At 44.6% G+C, this 21,379-nt stretch overlaps 1 protein-coding gene across 6 annotated transcripts in view; it reads right to left on the bottom strand.

Moving 5' to 3' along the window:
• Positions 1 to 1,364: 1,364 nt before the first annotated feature.
• zzz3 (zinc finger, ZZ-type containing 3) overlaps positions 1,365 to 21,379 on the bottom strand; it is a 30,807-nt gene continuing 10,792 nt past the window's right edge. For 4 of the 6 annotated variants that reach the window (XM_015355348.2, XM_015355349.2, XM_069193994.1 and 1 more), the window contains 11 exons: positions 14,542 to 16,142; positions 10,126 to 10,264; positions 9,832 to 9,979; positions 8,341 to 8,462; positions 8,113 to 8,187; positions 7,839 to 7,940; positions 6,012 to 6,107; positions 4,884 to 5,033; positions 3,670 to 3,804; positions 2,976 to 3,076; positions 1,365 to 2,789 (listed from right to left, as the gene is read on the bottom strand). In XM_015355348.2, coding sequence (XP_015210834.2) covers positions 2,645 to 2,789; positions 2,976 to 3,076; positions 3,670 to 3,804; positions 4,884 to 5,033; positions 6,012 to 6,107; positions 7,839 to 7,940; positions 8,113 to 8,187; positions 8,341 to 8,462; positions 9,832 to 9,979; positions 10,126 to 10,264; positions 14,542 to 16,079 — 2,751 coding nt within the window. In that variant the 5' untranslated portion in view covers positions 16,080 to 16,142 and the 3' untranslated portion in view covers positions 1,365 to 2,644. The remainder of the gene's footprint in view (positions 2,790 to 2,975; positions 3,077 to 3,669; positions 3,805 to 4,883; positions 5,034 to 6,011; positions 6,108 to 7,838; positions 7,941 to 8,112; positions 8,188 to 8,340; positions 8,463 to 9,831; positions 9,980 to 10,125; positions 10,265 to 14,541; positions 16,143 to 21,379) is intronic. The other 2 variants (XM_006634768.3, XM_015355352.2) reach the window with 2 other exon arrangements.

The following is a 21,379-nucleotide window of genomic DNA, read 5'->3' as shown; positions in this document are numbered from 1 at the left end:
AATACAGCACTGGCATGAAATGTCAGTGTCCACCCCCACCGTCAGTCCAGCTGCAGTACTATTAACACAAGCACAAGGTCCGAGGTCTAACTTCCAGGGGTCAGCTAACTGTCCTCACTGGCACACAGCGCACCAGCATCTGAGCCTTCTTCCTCATCTTGTCTCACAAAGAGGAGCGGGCATCTTTCCGGTTGTTAGGAGAAGTTATAGCCCATCAAAAGCACCATCATCTTTTCACAATACTGGCTCCCTGGGCTCTTTACAATTCCTACAGTTTAATTTCCCTAAACAGACTCCAATGTATGCTTCAACAGCCCAGATGCAATATTCCAGCGTTTTTAACCAAGCATTAGGTAACCTTGCGTAGATGTTTCCTAAATATGTGCAGTCATATGTCAATCATAGCTATGTTTGAGGATGATGTCTAGAAAACTACAAATTGGCAATTTATAACACCTGCTCAAAGATGTTCCTTCACAACGAAATGATAGAACCCTCCCCCCACCGAAGAATTTTAAATAAAACATTGAGATATTGTCATGTTGTCTGCTATTTGTCATGACTAATACTGCACTGTATAGCTAAAATCAATGTTGAGTCCTTCTATTGTTAATCTATTATTTTCTAAGAAATCACTCTACAAAAAGAATAGATCTGCGTTTACTTGTGGGGAAAAAGTCTATGCAATAATCATTTTTCAGTATCAATGGACAAGGATTTCAATAGTCTTTTGAAATAACAGCGTAAAATGTATTAACACTTGTATACAACAGACCACTTTCATACTTTTATTATGGCAACTTATATGAACACCCTATCTACATAAAATCTCATTCTTAGTTGCTCTTCGTATCCTTTGATCCAGTTAAGCATGAATCTGAACTATTTCACACCTGAGCGACTAACCATTTGGTTAAGGTCTTATAACTCTGAAATTGGACATTTCCTTTTAAATTCAACACGCATTAGTAGAAAGCCCAGATGGTGTAAATATTCGAAAAACGTTTTTCAACGATTTTACCTTAAAAAAAATTATTAAACCTTTCAAACGTTTTACCTTTAAAATTGATTAAAATCCAAGATTCTCCAAGGCAAGGGTTACATATACCTTCGAATGAAACACCAAACCCAACTGAAGTAAATGGCAAAAGATTCTAGAGACTATTTGACACGAATCCCCCAAACCTTACTAGGCGATGTATTATTGGAAGAGATATTTTGGATCTTGAAACAGTCAGGCGGATGTGTCATGAAGGAAGAGCTACCCAGCTCTGCGATTTACAGTCGGCAGTCAGCTAGGGTCAGACTGGAGCTGCTTGGAGCCCGACAGAAAGAGGAAATGAAAAAGTCCAGGACTCAGGCCATATAGAAAGACTATTTCCACATAGTTTTATTTCCACAGTTCTCCTGACAATTTTACATTATTTAAGAACATACTGTATACACAGATACTGAAGCAGGAAAAAAAACCCTTACAAAATGGTCTAATTGAAGCACAACAAAATCTACTTGTATAAAAGAATGCAGGTGAACCTCTGCTCACTGCGGTGACTAACCCTTTTTTTTTTTCTTTAAATAGATAATAAAAATACAATCTTTTATGGACCTTGTGCAGACTGCAAAGTTAGGGAATCTACATACATGATTAGCCAGTTTCATCGACGATTTGCAATGTCAACTCGCACTGCAGAGGCAGAAAGGCTGTGTAATTCATTCAGCTGATAGGTGGAAACTCCAAGAAATGTTACACAGTTACTACCACTGGCTACTTCTTTTTCACCATATAATGTACACACCACATGTTTACAACAGTACATATTTTTTTAAAAAAATGACTGGATGACATCTCTACCTTCTGAATCTGGGGAAACTAAGAGCAGCACTGTGTTGCGTGCCACTCTTCGCTCGTCTTCTGTTGGTGTAGTGCTTCTGTGTTGGTAAGCAAATGAGTTTAGTGAAGTTTCGATATCAAAAAAAGAACAAAATAACCAAAAGACGTGATAAAGCAGCTTTTAGTGAAAAGGGGACCACGCTGTTGACAACTGCAGGGTCCACAGACATGTTTTAAGAACATTATTGGATTAGCAAACACTGTGATTGGTTAAAAACCTAGTATGAATCAAAATGTCCGTCCCTGTTCCAAATCTAACTCAGGACAAAATGGCAAGATACCTCACTGATTCATTTATAAATACTTATCTACAGACACCTAGCTATATCATGTTACCTTTTGTTATGATAGAGAGACTGAGGCTCCTTGTCGGAGAAACGTTTGTGTTGTCAGAGGGTTAACTAGACAGCGAGCTCATCTACGCCCTCGAGTCCGTCAGCTGACCATGTGGAGGTCCAACGGAATCGCCTAAAACGAGAGCCCCTGGGGGCGCCTCTTTTAGCCGGCCCGGTAAGGAATGTCGCTGCGTCTTTCGACGCCGTGCCGTTTTTTAAAGACCTGTGACCGCTGGGACGGCCGCACAGAGGTTTGGCCGTGACACGCCCGTGGAAGCTGTCCTACCCGGTTTTCGACCCGCGCGGGGGAGGGCGCCACCGTCCGGTTTCCAATCCAAGCGCGGAACGTCGACAATGGAGCCATTGGCAAACCGTTAATCAAGGACGTCGAGCCTTCGGACCGCTGGCTTTGCCCCTGTCATCTGTTGGCGGGGAAGTAGTTGGGATCAAGGTAGTTGTAGCCTGTGCTGTGCGGCATGCAGTAGTCTCTGTCTAGAAACGTCTCCGCTCGGTAAATGGCCTCCAGGGCGTGGTCAGGCTTATGGGTCTCCGTCTTCAGTAAGCTGTCAAAAGCAGCGAGACGCACACGGCGTTAGACGTGCAAACATGATGAGGCAGCGCCACTGCAAATCTACTAGAAGGGGGGAGAAGTCTCGCACAGCAGTTTGTGCGATTCCTCAAGCGAAAAAGCCGTCTTAAGACGTCTTAAACAGGGCATCTGAAATAAAACCTGATCTGTGTGGGCTTACCAGTCCGAACAGCTGGTGCAGAAATCGATGGCGTTCTCCGGCGAACAGTCCTGACAGTGCCACCGAACTCCCTGAATGGGCTCCACCCCACAGTTGTCACACTGCCGGACAGCCAACAAAGAGCAGGACAGGAAAGACATAAGAACACAAGTGAAAGGAGGCCATGTAGCTCATCCAGTCCTTTCGGTCGTTAGCGGCCGACTGATCCCAGGAAGCTTTCTGAAAGAACCTAAGGTATGAGCTCCAACGATGCGAATGTTTGCTCCCCACCCCCGCCACCCTTTGCGTCAAGTATCTCCAGTTACTCCACGCTATTTCTCTTTTTGCTGTTCACTCTGAAGATGTCCTCTGGGCTGACTCTGTCAGTGCCTTTGAGGATTTTGAATATTCGTATCGTGTTTCCTGGGAGTCGTTTCCGTTTAGGACTAAAAAGGTTCAGTTCCTTCAGGCAATTCTTTTCAGGACTGATTTATCAACACTGACCCAATAATCAGCATTAGTATGACACACGGACCTGGATGAAACACAGGATCACCGGGATATTCCTAGTTTAATTATAAATAAAAAATGACTGCAAGACATGTTTAATAAAATCCCTGTGCATATAGCGACCAGACAACATAAACCCAGATACACTAAGGAATCGAGTCATTTTAAAAATCTTTTGGGAACTAAAGCAAATCTCTAAACTCACCTTAAATCCAATATGTTGCACCAAAGAGTTTTCAGTACACATTTCATGGAGTTTCTGTTTCTTCAACTTCTTCAGCTGCATCAACTCTTTGTACTCCGGTAAATGTCTGTACTCCACCGGGATGCTTTCCTCATCCTGTGGGAAAGGAAATTCAGCATACACTGGCACTTTACTGGAGATCACTGACTGCATGCAGAAACCGAGCCCTACTGCCGCATGTGCATAGAGAAACATCACAGCAGGTGTAAGAGCCCAGGAGCTGGTGTGCTCAAAATAAGCATATTTAAGAGGACTCCAGTGAATATTTGAAATCGTTACAGAGCACGTTTAAAAAAACAAAATTCCAATTAAAGATGCCAGCATTTTCTGTGTAGCACATCTACAAGCTGTGGATGCAAAATAAAACGTCTCCTCGTCTGAAATGAAGACACTAGCACCTAGAAGTTTATTGTCAAGACAAAATAAATCAAGTATATGTCATCTTCCAAGCAAATTTACAACCTACCAAAAAAAAAGAATCCAACAGCCCTAGTCACAAGTACAGTAATATTAAGGCTCCCTCTTGTGGTGTAATTTTGCTACAGCGCCTGTCTTTGTAGAAGGCTCAACAATCTGTTTCCTCAGTGCAGTGCAGTCTAATACACTAAAGAAAGAGATGGTCTTCCAGTTCTCTTTAAAGAATTGAGAAGTGCAGAGCACTGTGTTATCCTTGTGCACAGAATAATAATGGACCCCTATGGAATACAGTAATAATACATTAAGCACTATGGTGGTCACACTGAGCAGAACATCTCTCAAACACCCTAAATCTTGTCCTGATCTCTGCTGTCCATGTTTTCTTAAAATACACTGTTCTTGACATTTTTCGCATAAGTAAACGGGCAGAAATTGTTCCATCAGAACAGGCAGTCTGATGCTCAATGCTCAGTAATAACATTCGGAAAACCGTAAAAATAAGTGGCCTCGAGATTCCCACATCCAAACGAAGATGGCTTCTTGTGGCTTACGGAGACCGAACTACGGAGAACATTTCTTGTGGGAGAGAAGCTTTATTTTTACAAGATGCCCAATGAAAAGTGATCGATGAACCAGATAGCCTTCTGCCCTGTCAAGTCAGAATTTCGGGTGTGCAGGGAGGGTTGTTCACCCGTATGACGGGAGTGTGACGCTGCTACAGTACAGCACAGCTAAGCCGAAACCCGCGGCCCACTTACAGACTCCTCAGCCGCCGGGTCCTGGAGGTTGCTGTAAAAGCTGGACCTGTCGTCGTCGTCGTCCATGTACACAGGTGGCTCGTAGGAGGTCATGAAGGTGGAGGGTCTGTACAGGTGCTTGTTCAGATGGTGCTGCCTCTTGTTGGACGCCTACAATGAGCACTGCTGTTTAAGTACACCATGCTTCCCAGAGCACAACCCTCAGCTGATCCTTTTCAAGGTGCCCTGCCTGTATTCCTAACGTAAGGCGCTACAGAAAGAGCATCTACAATCTCAACACGTCCTTCACGTCTCTTAACCTTCAGGCATGTGGGGTGTCCGCTTGTGGGTCTGACTGGGGAGTGTCCAATCCTGGCCTTTGTGTCCACAGGCTTTCATTCCAATGTCACTCTTAACAAGATCAACTAGCCTGTTCTTGGCTTTAACAGCTTCTCCCAGCTCTCCTGGTGCTGCTGTTTTAAAGAGACCTAGAAAACCTGCAGACACACACCTCATCCAGGACCAGAACTGGACAACCTGGTTCTGACTAGCTGGGTCAAGATCAAGATGCCCCTCAGATCACATCTCCATTCATTTGCAGAACCCGTTCTCATGGAGAGATGAATATCTAGGATATATTTTGCTAGTCCAAAATAAAAAAACAAAATCACATTTCATTATTCCCTTATCTTTTTTTGGTGTGAGCTCTCCAATCTTTACTTTCAGTATTTGTGCCTGTACTTTTTTTTATTCAGTTAAAAAAACATTCAATAATCATTATAAATAAAAATAGTGGGTTTTGGATTAATCAAGATGTTTGGGGAAAAGAACATGGCTAATGAAACAGAGCTAACCTAGGCAGCTATACAGTTTTAATGTAGGATGGTAAAAGACGTCCAATTTAATTAGATTAAACATTTCACTCTTTTTTCCAATCTGTACAGGAAATCTTTCAACATACAATGCAATCTTTCTCCCTTTTGTCATTACTGTGCTGCTTTTCATTAACAGTGACTACTTAATGAGCTGAGTTGAGAGTACAGAGTGGTTTAGAAGTAATCACAGCTCATTATGGTGTTCTGCACAATGCTTTGTAAAAATGTTATATCACTGAACACACAAAAGGAACAAACCGATAGTATCCATTACCTTTTTGCTATACATGCAGAGATTGGGAGTCCTTCCTGGTACTGGAATCCCAGCTTTTGTCAGTTTTATAAAGTACTTCTGTACCCTGCTGGCTACCTGCAAAGAGACCAACAACTGCTAAAGCATTCTTATCCCCCAGGGAAGAAGATCAACAGAACACGATTATACGAATAGAGGATGAATCAAATTCCTCTGAACCCCACAATGGACATGAACAAAGGGATAACGAGGAAAAATGTTAAACACGTTCTCCTCTTTCGCTACGAACAAGCAGGGACGCAGACGGTCTCCTTAGTGTGATGCACCCTTCAGATCCTTCTGCTTTCACAGAGGGTGCCAGGGCCTGGGCTCGCAAGAGCCAAGAGGTGAAAGGGCACCGTCTCCCACAGCATCTGTGGACCGGAGGTGCTGTGACCAGTTGCTCTGGGGTCCTCGTACGGGACGAACATCCAGAAACCAGCAGAGCCTGTGCCTGGCTACAAATAATATAGCACTACAAATAAAAAAACTGTCCTTAAGAGCATAAAGGAGTACTATAATATTTTTCATGCTGCCCATCTGATTTCTAAACAAACACCATTTCTCACAAACACCAACACAGTGGTTCTCAGTCGCGGTTTCGAATGTGGCTTTTGCTCGAGTTCTTCGTCACGGGCTTATTGTGTTCATTTTTTTTTATTTTGGGCATATTTGTAAATTTGCTCATTAAATCAAACAGGATTCGTGATTGGTATCAACCCAGTATACCCGTATTTTTGATTAACGAAAGCCAACTTCAGAACTACGAAGAAATCGTTCCAAAAATTTGGGGGGGAATCCCCCGCCAAATAGAGTGAAAAAGAAGGCGTTTCGTATCGAGTGTTCGAATCACATTGCACTAACTAGTCCGGGTGAAAGCAAGCACAGAGCCTGCAGACTGGCAGGAGAGACGTGTATGATACAGTTCACTGCGTCTCAATTCATGTGTTGTTCGCCATTGTGTGCGCTCTTCCTTAACGTAAACATATTTCTGGTTTAGACTTCACCACGGACCCTGAAGGTGTTGAGAAAATGAAACCTGGGTGTGTGTAATTACACCAAAAGCAAATGAAGTGGTTACTGTACAGTACTATATTGAGGTCTGATTAATGATGTCTGACCAGGTAATCTGTTTTTTATTGCTAAAAAGACAAACCACAATATTCATGTTATTATTGTTGTTTCTTTTTATCATTTTTTCGTGAAAAAAGTAAAAGTAGGGGTGACATTTTTGGGGGGCCGAATTTTTGGAAATTTTCCCCATAAGAAATAATACAATTAGTCCTTTTTACAGATTTTCTCTGTACGAAAAGGTTTCTGGGAACAGGTGACCTTCATAAAAAGAGGTGTACCAACTTCTGAGTCTCAGAAGATTCAGGTGTGTTGCCAAAAAAATAACAAATACCTCTGCAGAGGAAAAATGGTCACTGTGGGACAAGTCTAACACTGGGCCACACCCACCACGGGCGTGCCGACGGGGCCACACCCACCACGGGCGTGTCCGACGGGGCCACACCCACCTGTGTATTCAATTAGTAAAACCTGTTCTGTGAGAAGCAACAATCAATTCGTGGAGGACTGTGCTCAAATTGTGGTAAACGGTACCCTTGAAGGAGGATATTTTTGACACTCAGAACTGACCAAAAAAGCCAGCTAAATAAACATCTAAGCAAGTAAGCAGCTCAATGATGTCATCAATCTGCACCGGAGACGTAGAGCTCAGCTGCAGTGAAAACCAGCCTCCAGGACCAGAGTTAGAAACCGCTGACCTCAATAACCTCAGCAAGCCAAAAGGGAATCGGGAAATACCTGCTTTGCTGTTCTGTTACCGAGTTCATCTGCTATTTTCTGCCACCGTTTAGACTCAACTTCTTCAGGAGGAAATTTCAAGAGGAGCTGCTCCAGCTTTTTCTGCAAAGCAGAATGAAACAACAAGACAGGTGGTTATTAAAGAACAACTTGCATGTCGCAGTGTAAGATTCCCACAAAGAGGGGAAATTCAATATTTCAATCGGAGGATTTCTAAAACTTACACTTCAATTCATTACGATTTAGGTCTGATTAACAGGTCCCCCTTGCTTACCTGTTCTTCCACTGTCCAGAGCTGGTTGAAGGTGTCAGGTTTACTCTGATCACAGACCCTCCCTCTTATCATCTGCTGAGCGAAAGAAAAAAGGTTGGCAAATTTGTCACTGCAAGACCTTGGGATCAATGACTACTTTAAAAATCCAGTTTCACCATACGTCTTTACCGCTGTCATATTAAGAATCAGTTATTCACGATACACACGAAAAAACTGACAGACACATACCTGCGTCCTGCTGCCCGATGCCAGGTCTGGGCCGTCGCTGGAAGGCAAAGCCGAGTACAAAGCAGAGGACTCTGCTTCCTTTTTGGAATCCAGAGGACTTTTTGGTCGGGCAGGCAACCCCACTGATGAGACAAAAGCACTATACACAATGCCTTGCAAAAGTAGTCGGACCCTGGCGAGCTGTTTTCACGTTTTGCTGCTTTAAAGCTTGCAATCACGACACTTTGAAATTTAAATTTATGTTATACACGCAACCTACTCCAGAAGTTCAAAATAACAAATAGTATGAGAGAAGAATGTACACACCGTGATTGCATAAGTTTGTTTTCAAACGCTCTGCTGTGAAAACATAATACCTTAACAAGCCACACAAATAGTTGAAGGGCCTCTGTGTGCGGCGATATTGGTTCTCATGATTTCAGAACAAAAATACCCGTCTCTGTGAGGCTCCTTGGTCAGGGATCAAGTAACTGAACACCACAGATCAAGAGAAGGGTACAAAAAATAAACCATAAGGCCACCCCTCCCAACTGAGTAACTGGGCGAACAGGAAACCGATGTCACTGTGAGGCCAAACATCAAATTCGGAAGAGCTGTAGAGTTCAATCACTGAAATAGTGGAAAATGTGCAGTCGGTAATATCCCAGTCACTCCGCCAAGCCGCCTTAGAGAGCAGAGTGGAAATCCGTTTTGTTCTGGTGAAGGCTTCAAACTGAGGCGAAGCGTCACCATTCAGCAGAACAATGATCTAAAGCCCAATGATCTAACAATGATCTAAAAGGCCAAAGCTACACTGCAGTGTCTGAAGATTAAGAAAGCGAATGTCCTCGAGTGGCCCAGTCAAAGTCCTGACTTGAATCCTATTGAGAGTCCGTGCCGTGACTAGCAAACTGCTGTCCATGCGCGAGCAAATCTAGCTGGAGGAACGGGCAAAGAATATACAAGCTGGGGTGCAAAGCTCACATTTATTCTAGCTTACCCCTGTAAGTGCTCAGATCGTGCTTTCAGGTTTTGAGTAACTTATTCATTTGGGGGGAAAAAAAGCCTAATTTTGTAATTTGACAACAGGGGACACCACAGAAAAGGTCTGAGTCCTTTTGTAGGCCCCCCGTTGAACAGCTTCTAAATATTGTGAGAAAAGAAAAGCACTTGAAGCATCGTAAAAAGAGAAAGCCGAGGGGGAAAAAAAGCACCTTTCCTGTTCGGCTGACAGTCAACACCTACACGTGCGCCGTAACCCTTCTGCTTGGAGGAAAGGCTAAACTAAAACAGAAATGGACTTCATAGCTGATCAGGATCAGTCCCAAGTGCTCGTTCCCAATCTACTGCTGCATTTCGGGATTGATTTGCTTTTTTCCCCCAGTACAGCTGCAGGTGACACGGAGAAACCACTGCAGCACTGTCTTTGACAGAAAGACCGAACCGCGGGTCCCTTTCAATTACGGCAATTGCAATTAGCTTCTTCACGGGAAATCCATTTCGACGTTTTACCTTTGTCAAATATGAGCTTCAGCCTCCTAGTGTTGCGTTTTTTGTTGCGGAACTCCTTCTGAAAGTCTCCGAGGCCAGAGGTGTACTGGTCCCAGGCGATCTCGGGCAGCTGGACGACGCGCTGTGGGCAAGGCAAGCCGACACTCACCTGGAGGATAGGGGACAAGTCACTGCACCCCAGTGCCTTCGAGGGCTGAAAAAGGTGCCCAAAAGGCACCCAGCACAACCAATCAGAACCAGCACCACCGGCCCCGCCCCCAGTCTCCTTGACAACGCCGCCCTGGCTCTCTGTACCTGCTTCTGGAGCTGCTCTACAAACCCAATAGGGTTACTGAGGGCTTCTTTCTGGCGCCGGGCCAGACACTCCAGGTCCAGGATAGCTTGAGTGCGCTGAGCCTCCAGCACAGCAATAGTCTGAAGCAACCTCTGGTAACTAAAAGGGAACAACATGCATGCATTATTAAGGCTTTCTTCCCACAAATACTCGCACAACAGAACGAATGCGCAAAACGGTTAGTACCTGGATAATACATAATTCATTGCAGCAGTGGAAAAACGCATTATAAAGTCATGTGCACAGAACAGCATGTTCGCTCTGCTCTCACGTTGCCTTCAGTGATCAGAGGGAAAGGGGTGGCAGCAATCTGATTAACAGACTTCAGTCGGGAGCTTGATTCACCGACTTATTTGACTGGGAACCGCCCACGTGATTTCATCAGGTACTGGCAATCACACTAAAGCCGCTTTATTTAAAGGGGAACAGCAACATTATTTTTAGACTTTGGGGTGAGAAAGAATCGGCATTGATGAGTGCATTTCAAACAACAGTGGAAAAGTAAAACGTACACAGTAACGTGGAAAACCTCCCATTTACATCACAAAGCAGACTAAATTTCCAGTCATGCGCAGCGCTATGTTCTGAGATCCAGAATGAGCCTTCAAGTGCAGGGGGTGACTTAAAGACCCTCAGAACGGCTGACAAGCGTATTGACATCTTACAATTATCCGCTAACGTTTAAAGCATTACAAACTTGTACAGAAGCATTTAAAAGACAAAGACAAGATTTTCCATTACACTACATAACATTCACTGCTGTTGCCTTAAATTCTTTATACATATCTATGAATGATACAGGACACTAGATTGACAAAAGGTACCTGAATGGAACAGAACGTCTTCTATTTCTACTGCATCTTAAAAGGGGAAAATTCCATTTTCAAGTTCTGAGCATTTCAATATATGTACAGGGTCCAGGAAATGAACCTTCTCGGAAATGTGAGAAGTGACTGTACAGGAAAAATGACCTGCTAAAGGAAGTTCTGGGGTAATAAATCCAATAGAAAGAAAGCATCACGTGACTAAAGGCTAGCAGACTATTTAAAGCTCTTCTCTGGAAGTTATTTTTCTTGGCACTGTATGTTTTCCCCTAAAATACCTTATCATACTATCCGAACTCATATTTTGTTATCGCTATTAACAGGGTTACAGCGCAAGCATCTGGGATCTACGTTCACGTCTAGCAGCAATGGCTTATTGTGGCAAATCTGGATGTTGCTCACTGATAAGCTCATAGAAGAATTCCCTTGAGGACGAGAATATTTTACCGTTTGTCATTTTCCAAAAATACATTCAGAGGTATGTTTTGTCTGTACTCCAGAGACAAAACATACCTCACACTTGCTAAACACACCAAAACTATACACACCGCAAACACACCACGTGACTTTAAACTTTGTTCACCTGTTTTCCAGCATTAAAGCACTGGGACGCTGGGTTCAGTTCTAGACCTGGGGTGCTACCTGTGTTCGCCTGGATTTCCTTTTGTCTCATCCCTCAGTCCAAAAACATTCTAGACTTACTAGTAGGCTAAACGGCTTCTGGGAAAACTGGCCCTGGTCTGCGTGTGTGCCCTGCATGTTGGGCTGGTGACAATCCAGGGTGTATCCTGCCTTGTACCCGTTGCATGCTGGGATAGGCTCCAGCTCCCCTGTGACCCTGAACCGGAAGGTCAGAAAACACCTGGATGGAATTAGTTCTTGCTCCAGCCCGTTTCCACGCACCCCTCCGGCGAACAGCATCGCTTTAGTGACTTCGTGGCAGCTGCCAGAGCCTCACACTCGCTAAACACGTCGAGATCGAGAAAAATGTCTTCGTGTGTTCACTTATCTTTATTATAATATCAACAAAATCCGTCAACTGAACGAGCTTTAGTTGCTTTGTGAAAGAAATCTTCAAAATTTCAAAACTGAAATTCGATGTAAGTTTGTAAACAAGATTTTTAAAGGATTTAAAAAAAAAAAGTAATCAACCTTAAGATTCAAATGACAGAACAATTAAACGGCAACGATCGGATAAAAATCTAGATCCGAAAAAAGGCGTACTGTTATGAAAGAGACGGCAAACATTGCATTTAAAAGGCTCAGAGCAAAAAGACAGAAGAGTCAGAGCCGTTCAGAAGTGTCTGTGGGTACAAGACTTCTGCATTTTTCCCACACAGGTCACCACTCACCCATTTACAAGACATTGCTAAACATTTCAAAATGACTTAGTGCAACTATATAAACACCTTCCAGAAATGCGACATTGCTTTTATTCCTCATGGCTGGAAGTGGATGCACCCCTACTGGGAATTTGTTTTCAAGGTATACACTTTTGATTTATGAGCCACTTGTCGGGAATGCATCTGCCGTGTAAATCGAGAAGAACCTGCAGTTCTATATTTTCAAACGGGAGATCCTACCAATACATGTTTTAATGTAACATCATGTCTCAAACTCAAAAATGCGTCACTGAATCTGCGGTTTTGTCAAAGTACAGCCAGCCACTCGCTTCTCAGAGGGACCGTTAGGACTGTGAAGCTGCAGTTAAAAGCCAATATTCTAGTCACCCTTTCTATGGATCAAGCGTGCTTTTTACAGCACACATGCACCCCAGAAGCCGCTTCCTGTTTGCACTGTTAACCGAAATGACAAAGCGCTGGGCAAGCTGCCGTGAAACAGATCCTGAGCTTTAACGCCACCTATCGAGATGCTCTTAAGTTGCAGGGAAAAGAGCACCGGGCAGATCCACCAGAGGATTTACATGAACATCAAAAACTGAGCAGGAAAAGCATCCCCCCTTTCCCGGTGACACGCTGATCCCCATACCCCCCTGGAAAGCCCAATCCAATCCCCTCTGTTACAGGCAGGCTCAGGGGCGTGCACTTCCGCTGCTCAGTGCTTTGAGGCTTCGGCCTTATCGTTCCCGAACTGAGCTTCTGCACGTTCACGGACACACCTTCACTTGCCTGACGGACAAGCTGAAGAAGGCAGAAACATCCTTTTGTTTTCACAAGGAAGTTCAGAACCCCGCCAGGGGGCCCCGCTGCTCAGAACCCCTGTAACCTGGACCATGCCCCTTGCTCTCTCTCGGCACGGTACGCCGGGCTGACAGGCTGACCCGCTGGCGATCGGCGCCGAGGGAGCAGCCTGCCCGACTGCGACGGTCTCAACCCTCAGTCTTGAAACAAGCACGCTGCCGACAGCGGGGGGGGTCACGACTGCCTGTCCTGCAATGGAAATGAACTATCGATCCGTTCTGCCGCATCTCCTTAACTGACGTGCAATTCCAAGACATGGCCCTCAGCTCCGGAGCTGTTAAAAGGGCTTTAGTTCACTGGAAACCTGTTATTCCCACAAATTAACACGGTAGATAGAAAAGGCTTTGGATTCGCAACAGAACACTGTGGGCTGACTTGGCCAAGTGCAAAGGAATCCACTGCAATTTGCTCAGATTAAAAACAAACAGAAGGGCTCCTGGACATTAACACGTTAATTAGTATCATAATTCGTTCTGAGCTGCACTTTCTGACAAGTTAAGGCCCGAATTTAAATTGACTGGTTGCTCTTTTGTTGCACATAAGTGGTATGAAATTACACACCTCGGTCTTTCTCAACCAGTAATAGTTTTTAACTACTGTAGAGCGGATTTCAGTACTTCACCAGACTGGCAAAAACAACAAGACAATATCAGAGTGCACCTTAATGTTTCATGCACTCAAAGAGCAACTCTCGCGACGGAAAATGAAGCACTGACCTGAGACCTGAGCCTTTAAAATCACTTGCTATTCAGAGTCTATTGCAAACAGAAATGTGCTCTCTGGGCATGCTTTTATAACCTCTTTTAGACCGATGAACAGAAATGAAAACACCCTTACACATTTTCTCATGGGACATAGTAAAAGGACCATGTTGCTCCAAGTAATAGTTAAGTAATGTCACGTGCCGAGAAGCAAGCCAAGCGTGGTTTATAGAATACACGGCTCAGGTCCTCTTAATCTACGCCTTTTACAAGTCTACCATTGAAGCACAAGATAAGCCGGTTATTCCTTCAAGTTTAAACCTCTTTGCGGCGCTCAAAATAAATAAAGCGTGCCCTGCCAACACAGCGTTCCTCTTATGTTGCTGTCCTGCGGTCCACATCCTCTCCAAAGAATTTGGGACACTTCACACTGCAACGACGCCTTACAGTGCTGATCAAATCAGCTGCAAGATGTGCCAAGGGTCTCCCTCTCCTCCTACTTTATTCCGTCACGAACCAACAACAAAAACTCATAACTTTGACATAACGTTTTACCAAACAAAATCGGAGCAACAAGTAGAAGCACACTGTACAGTACACCAGCAAGTAGCGACAAAATGCATGATAAGTTACCACGTTTTTACACATACTCTTTGCTGTGTTTCAAAGCCAAATGATCCGATTCAAAATAATAGACATCGGGATCTTCCTCATCCTCGTCTTCCTCTGTGGCGTGGCTGCTCACCAACTCTTTGGCGGATCTCGAGAGCCTGCTGTCTGACAACCCTGACTCTCCCGTTAACTTAACCGTCCCGTCCCCGTGCTCGCCAGGGGGGCCGTCGCAGGGGGCCGGGTCCGGCCTCGCGCCGGGCTCGCTGTCCGACGCGGCCTCGCCGGACGGCAGGGTCCGGCTCTCGCTGCCCTCCCTGTCTTCCTCCTTCGCCGGCCCGCTGTCCCTGGAGGGAGAGTTCAGCTTGTGAGGGCTGCCCCGGCTGCAGGCGGCCCTCCTCGGCGAGGTTCTCAGTGTGTATCTGTGTTCTTGAGGTTCCGTGAAAGAGGCCGCCTCAGCGGGGCTGCCGTCCAGCCCTACCGGCGGCTCGGGTTCTCCTGAGGTTGGTTTGTTGTCCTGTACAGCACATAGGCCACCATTGGTATTTTCCGCGCCACACTCCCTGGCCGAGCCGCCGCCGCCGCCGCCGTCCCCCACCACGTCGACCTCCTCCTCTGGCTCCTTCCCCGCCGGCGGCCCCTCCGGCGAAGAGGCCGCCGCCGCCGGCCGCGGTGGGGCGCGCTCGTTCTCGACCGCGGCTGAGCCGCTGCTCCCGCCGCCGCCGCCGCCCTCGGTTGGTGCGGGAGCTGTGGGGGCGCTGGGCTCCGCCTGCTCGGAATGCGAGTTTGTACAAGGCACATCGTCGGGGTCTAGGGCAGAGTCCGCCTTGCCGCCATTCAGCAGCGACAAAGACTTGTTCCGCGCGCTGGCAGGGACGGCACCGACATCCTGGGCGGGTTCGCAGGAGCCCGCGCGGTGCGGTTTGGAGGCGTCTTCCGGGCAGTTTTTACCGGCGTCCAAGTCTTGTTCGTCAAGCCCATTGGTTACCTGGCCGGCCTCGTCGGAAAGCCCAGGCTGGCTGTTTTTGCCCGCGGGGCTGTCGACCTTTTTGATCTCCCCTTTGTCGTAATCGTCCAGCAGAAGACAGCGTCGGGCTCGTTTCGGGCCGGGCGAGTCCGCGTCGCCTTCCGCCTCCTTGGGATCGCCCGCGGGTTTCTCGGCCTTGACCGGAGAGTCTTCTTCCGAGCTGGGGGCATCCCCGGAGCGCGGGCAGCGTTTGATGCGCTTGAGGACGGGAGATACCTCCCTCGAAGGCCTCCGGTCGCAGTTGTCCGCTTTGTCGGGGTTCGAGTCTTTCTCAGAGGAGGAGAGCCCCCTCTTCCTGGGGCTCATCCATGATTCTCTAGAACCCTGGGGCTGTTTCGAGTCGGCTAGTCTGCTGGAGGTATTCCCCTTGGAGGGCGGCTGCTGGCAGTCCTGCTTCTTCTTAGGAGACCGGGCTCTCTGCGGAGGGTTGGGCGAGGAATCCTCCGGGTGGGCAATGCTACGGTTTCTTAGGGTGCGACCACAAAAGTTGTCATCCAATCCATTAATCCCCACTGATGATCTTGTAACACGCGTGGATCGAGAAGCAGCCATACTATGGCAAATCCCTAGAATCTCCTCATCATGGTCCTCTCCACAGCATCGCTTGAATTGCACCTGCAAGAGACAGACACCCAGAAAAAGTTAGAACCAGCGCACAGCCAGGGCAGCCACTGAGCACCGCACATGCAAACTGGTTTCATATCAATCTAGGGATTAAAAACAATTACTAAAAACTAGTACCCTTCAGCATCGCGTTTTAACATGACTATCTGTTTCAAATCTGACCAGCAAAACAACTGAACCTTTTAACATAAAAACAGAAAAACTTTTCAAATCAACGGTGGGCTAATTTATTAATAAAACAACATTACATGTCAAACACTATCCAGTATGGGTTGGGAATTAGAAATATCCACCAGAAACCTTGCTTCATTTAATGTTATAGAAACATTTTGTATGAAATGAAACTACATATGCATTCCGACTACTAATATTCAATGGTAAATATCTCTGATGTTTGCAAATTAAATTAACTCCCCATAATGTTAAGGAAACTTGTAAAGGTTTTTAACCGAATTTTGTTTTTCAGTACTTGTCACAAATCCCCAAATTTGGTTGTTTCCCACATTTTTTTACAGGTAAATGTGCACCAGTCATTTATGTGCTAAATCTTCCTGAAAACACTAAATGTACTGCAGGATGTGACCTTGTGTTCTTTAGCGCAGACAAAAGCATCCAGTTATACAACAGCTTAGAAAAATATATATGCACAATAAAGCAAGCAAGCGACAACAGACTAGCGTTTCTATGGGTAAAACTAGGTTGACTGTAATATGTTCCTGCTTTCACTGACTGGATGGTCACATCAGGGTTCCCCCTTTAAGATCAGCACCTTTACATTAAAATTTGCCAGTTACAATGCAGATTTGCCTTAATCGGCCGAACCAGATGAAGTCATCTGAAGATGCCAATAAAGTATTTAATATTGCACTGCTGATGAGCCAGTTGAGAACAAAACAATCCTCTATCTCCAGATTTAACCTAATAAAATGGATTTCAAAAAATAATATACAGAGTGTATGAACCAAGAAACCGTTAAAAGGTAGCTCGATGACAAATTTTAAGCTGTACCTATGATTAAATGGATAGAATTCTAGCACTGGGTGTTGTTCCCAAACTTCAGAATACTTTGAAGTTCTGCCATGCTGTTCTATATGGTGACAGAAGAGGAAATGATGTTGCACATATTAAAATTGCTCATTTGCCAAGACTTGTTAGCCCCTTCTCAAGCTTCCAAACATGAAAATCTGAGTTTTCACCCAGTGGTGCAGCACCCTCTTTTAGAACCAAACTTCCCCTTGGCCTTTACCAATCACGGCCTCCTAATAACCCCCCCATCTATAAATTGGCTTCATCACTCTGCTCTCCTCCCCACTGAGAGCTGGTGTGTGGTGAACCTACTGGTGCACAATAGCTGCCGTCACATCATCCAGGTGGGGGGCTACATATTGGTGGTGGTAGTGGGATTTCCCATTACCTGTAAAGCACTTTAAGACAAGCGCTATATAAGTGTAAGGAATGATCAATTATTATTAGAGCACTCAGTTACGGTGGCTGGAAGCACAGAGAATTCCAGCAGCAATTCCAGTCAGACACGAAGCCGGTCAGAAAGGAATCCAGAAAGGAGGAAGGTAGACGACAACTGGAGTCCATGGACTTTAAAAACAGTACTAGGCACAGCATGAAAAAGAGAAGCATCTGATGTTCCAGTGCACTTAATTCTTAAAACAGTCCTCACACAGAAATGTATGCATTCATTTGTCGATGGAAAGCAACCCATACAGAACAGATGTAGGGAGAACAATCACGTGTTCTCCAAAAGCCATCGCACATGTGCCTTCAAGACATTAAGAGCAGGTGTGCAACTCAGCTTGGAGTGAGAACGATCATAATAATACGGGTCGGGTGATGAGAATGGACGGCATCCACAAAGACAGAAAAGAGGGATATGACGCATCACAACCACACGCCTTCCATCTCACCTCCGTGCGGAAGCTGGGACATATCCTGCTCAAACAGTGCTGTTTGTCAGTACAGCTGACTGGAATACCCGATGCTTCCAGGAGCAAGATGGTGACCTGTGCAATACATCAATAATCCTGCAGACCTGGGTGCCTTCAGTAAAATCACAGTGCAATAACCTTTTTGCAGAGGACTGAATAGCTGAGGGCACATCGGGAAACCAGTTTCCACTTTCACCACAAAACCTTACCCCCCTTTTGTCTTAAAAGGAACCCAGATATTGTTGATGCTGGATCAGATATTGAATGGAATTCTCGAAACCCACAAATAACTGTGATGATGGAGCACTACCTTCAGCCAAATGTAGGTATAACCTTGATGGGGCTGCAGAAAATAAAAGGATACATAGTGTACGCTTATCACACTTCTAAAATAGTTTTCCAGCCTTTGCATCTCTGCCTTGCAGTGTCTGAAAGAAACGGGAATCTCAATAAATGTGTGGGAATCACAAATCTTGGAAATCTCGGAAATAATCAGAGCCTTTCCTGTTCACACTAGTAAGTACATATCTAAAACATTTCCTGAGATATTATCTCTGTATGTTTGGTGAAGTGGCTACTCCATTCTTCCCTGAGATCAAATTACTCGCATAATAACTAGCATGGGAAAAAACAACCACACACAAACTGGGACACTTTTCTCCAACTATCTGACAGGAGTGAAGTTGGGGATCAAAGTGAGACTGCTCTGACCACACACTGCCAAGTGGCACAACGGGCTAAGGTGCCCTAAGGAGCACTCATTTACACTGGCATTAATTCTGACAAATTCTCACTCTGCTGAGTTTCTGAGAAGTTTGCAATGTAGAAATGAAATATTGCTTTTCCTTTAGAAGTTTAAAAAAATGCTAATTGGCTGGATCTTAGGCTGAACTAGGAAGTAACAATCAAATTTATTCCAGCTGCGTTCAGAAACAATGGCTTTTTCTCCCCCCAACAAGAAACAAATAAAAAATCCAGCGCAGTTAACATTTCTGAACTTGCATCAACAAAACATACAAAAGTTTTTTTTAGATAATACCCTTAACACCGGATTCCCGTTTCTCTTTGACTTAATTGTAAAATTATTTACCAGATTCCAAAAGTGTTGTATATTATTGCCAATTCTTGCTTAGTTAACCCTCTTCATTGTCTTTCACTCACAAAATTCTGGTCTCTTGGACATCCCGATCTTTAGCGACCATCCAGTACTCCCACCCTACCAGAGAACCTGCATCTGTTTCAACTATCACTGCATATTTTGTAATACACCCAAAGGAAGGGCATCTGCTAAGCAAATAATAATGTTTTCTGTTTGAGACCCAGCTTAAGTCTTAAGTATCCGAGCTGGAAATTTACTTTCAACGAAACAGACTTACACGTGTGACCTTGCAAGATTCCATGGGAGTCAAACGTGAATGATGCATCAAACGAGATTGTAAAACGGGAAGAAAAATATTTTGCTTTCTTGCAGTGATCGCTGAGCTTTTTGCAGATTTGTGATACTACACAGGCAGCACACTCAGGTACTGTCATTTCCAAATGTAGTGCAGGGGGGCTAAGGAACGGAAAAGGAAAAACTGTGAAATAGACAGATCTAATCTGCACTCCAGGTGTCTGCTCCTGACAGAACAGTCTTAAGAAGAACATTGCCAGTCACATGTGCTTTCTGACACACAAACTCTGCACTACATCATTTTCAACGTCCGTTACTGCATACATGGTGCTTGTCACTTAAAATCCAACATGAACGTAGGCATACGCATTAGAGTATTACACATCGGATACTAAATGAGGAAATTTCCCAAAGCTCTCTTTATGCACAGCATTCACAATCCAATCTAATCAAGAAGCCCAATATACAAATAATTGTTTTGATTCAGACCCTTTGCTTGCAGTACAAAGGTTACAGTAGCTACCCAGTCAGGCAAAACCTCAAAGTAACCTAAAGCAACAGCACACTCTCTCAAGGCCTTGCAGTTTTGAACATCTGCAACTGGATTTATTGTCCAAACTGAAAGAGCAGTGGTTTGCTGGGCATAAAAGCAGTCTAAGAAATCAGAATGTTCCCAAATCTGAAAATCATTGCACCTGAGCACAAGGTAAATGCCTGGGTACATTTAAAACGGGATGGGCCAGCACATGCGTCAGAATATTGTACTACTCAGTAAGAATACAGAATCACAGAAGGAAAAGAACTACAGCCACACAATGAGCAGCTAAGGTGGATAACTGAAGGAAAAAAGCCTGGGAGAAACCACTGTAAATACCCACCAAGCTGTGAAATGTGGAGTTTAATCTGTTAATTCCTTATCTAAAATGGAAACCGGACTGAATTTGCTCCCTCCCTGCAATTATCCAAAACACCACCCTGCAAGGTGAGCAATGTTTGTTTTCGGCAATAACATTTTTTTTCTGAGGCTTCAGACCAGAAGTTAAATGTCTTTAAAAACCTTCCTAGTCGACCAACCTGAGTTCCACGTTCTTGTTCACTGATGCTTGCCATTGTTAAATCCGCAATTAGTGAATAAAGAAAGGGCCACAGGTGTGTTTCACACATTATAATCCGCCTGCAGACATTTCAATTTAGAATGTGAAAACGCCATTCAGCACATGACTTGTCTAGTGCTAAATCATTCCATATACATTTATAGAAGACAGGCTATAGACATCTCCCACACATTTCAATGACACTGAAGGAAAGCACATAATATTTCTTACCCCTTCTGACTCAAAGCAATCCAAGTTGGATGCATATGATGAAAAATGTCTTGAGAAAGTGACAGATTCAAGAGTAACTATGATGAGCATGGAATCGTGCTGCCGATTAGGAATATGGGCTGCCTTGCACTGTCACTATAATTACTGGCAGAGCTGTAGCTCCTAACTAAACTCCTTGCTTATGATATGCTATTCAGCCCAAATGCCACCTACAGAGAACCCAAGAAAATTCAGAAAAATTGACAGTAATGAGGCAAATGTTCCCCCGTCTGTATAGAAGGAATATGCTCATGCACAGACACATCTAAGTGTTTAAACCCCTGAAAAGGCTGGATTTTAATTATTAGAGTTTTCTGTTGTTAATCTGTGATGTTCAGTATAGGTTTTCTTAGTCACCTAGAATTGTGTTAACTACCTCCGTATTAAAAAAAAAAACGTTTTGCATCAAACTCATCAGACAACATCTTTTTTATGGAACCTCGGGTGGGGTTAAAAGGGGTATTTAACAAACAGAAGAAAAGAAGCTGAAGCACAAGATCACTGCAGCTGGGTGACTGGCTTTGAAGGTGG

This window comes from Lepisosteus oculatus, chromosome 9 (genome assembly GCF_040954835.1).
Source record: "Lepisosteus oculatus isolate fLepOcu1 chromosome 9, fLepOcu1.hap2, whole genome shotgun sequence".
Classification (NCBI taxonomy): Eukaryota; Metazoa; Chordata; class Actinopteri; order Semionotiformes; family Lepisosteidae; genus Lepisosteus; species Lepisosteus oculatus.
This window is presented reverse-complemented; position numbering and strand designations above follow the sequence as displayed.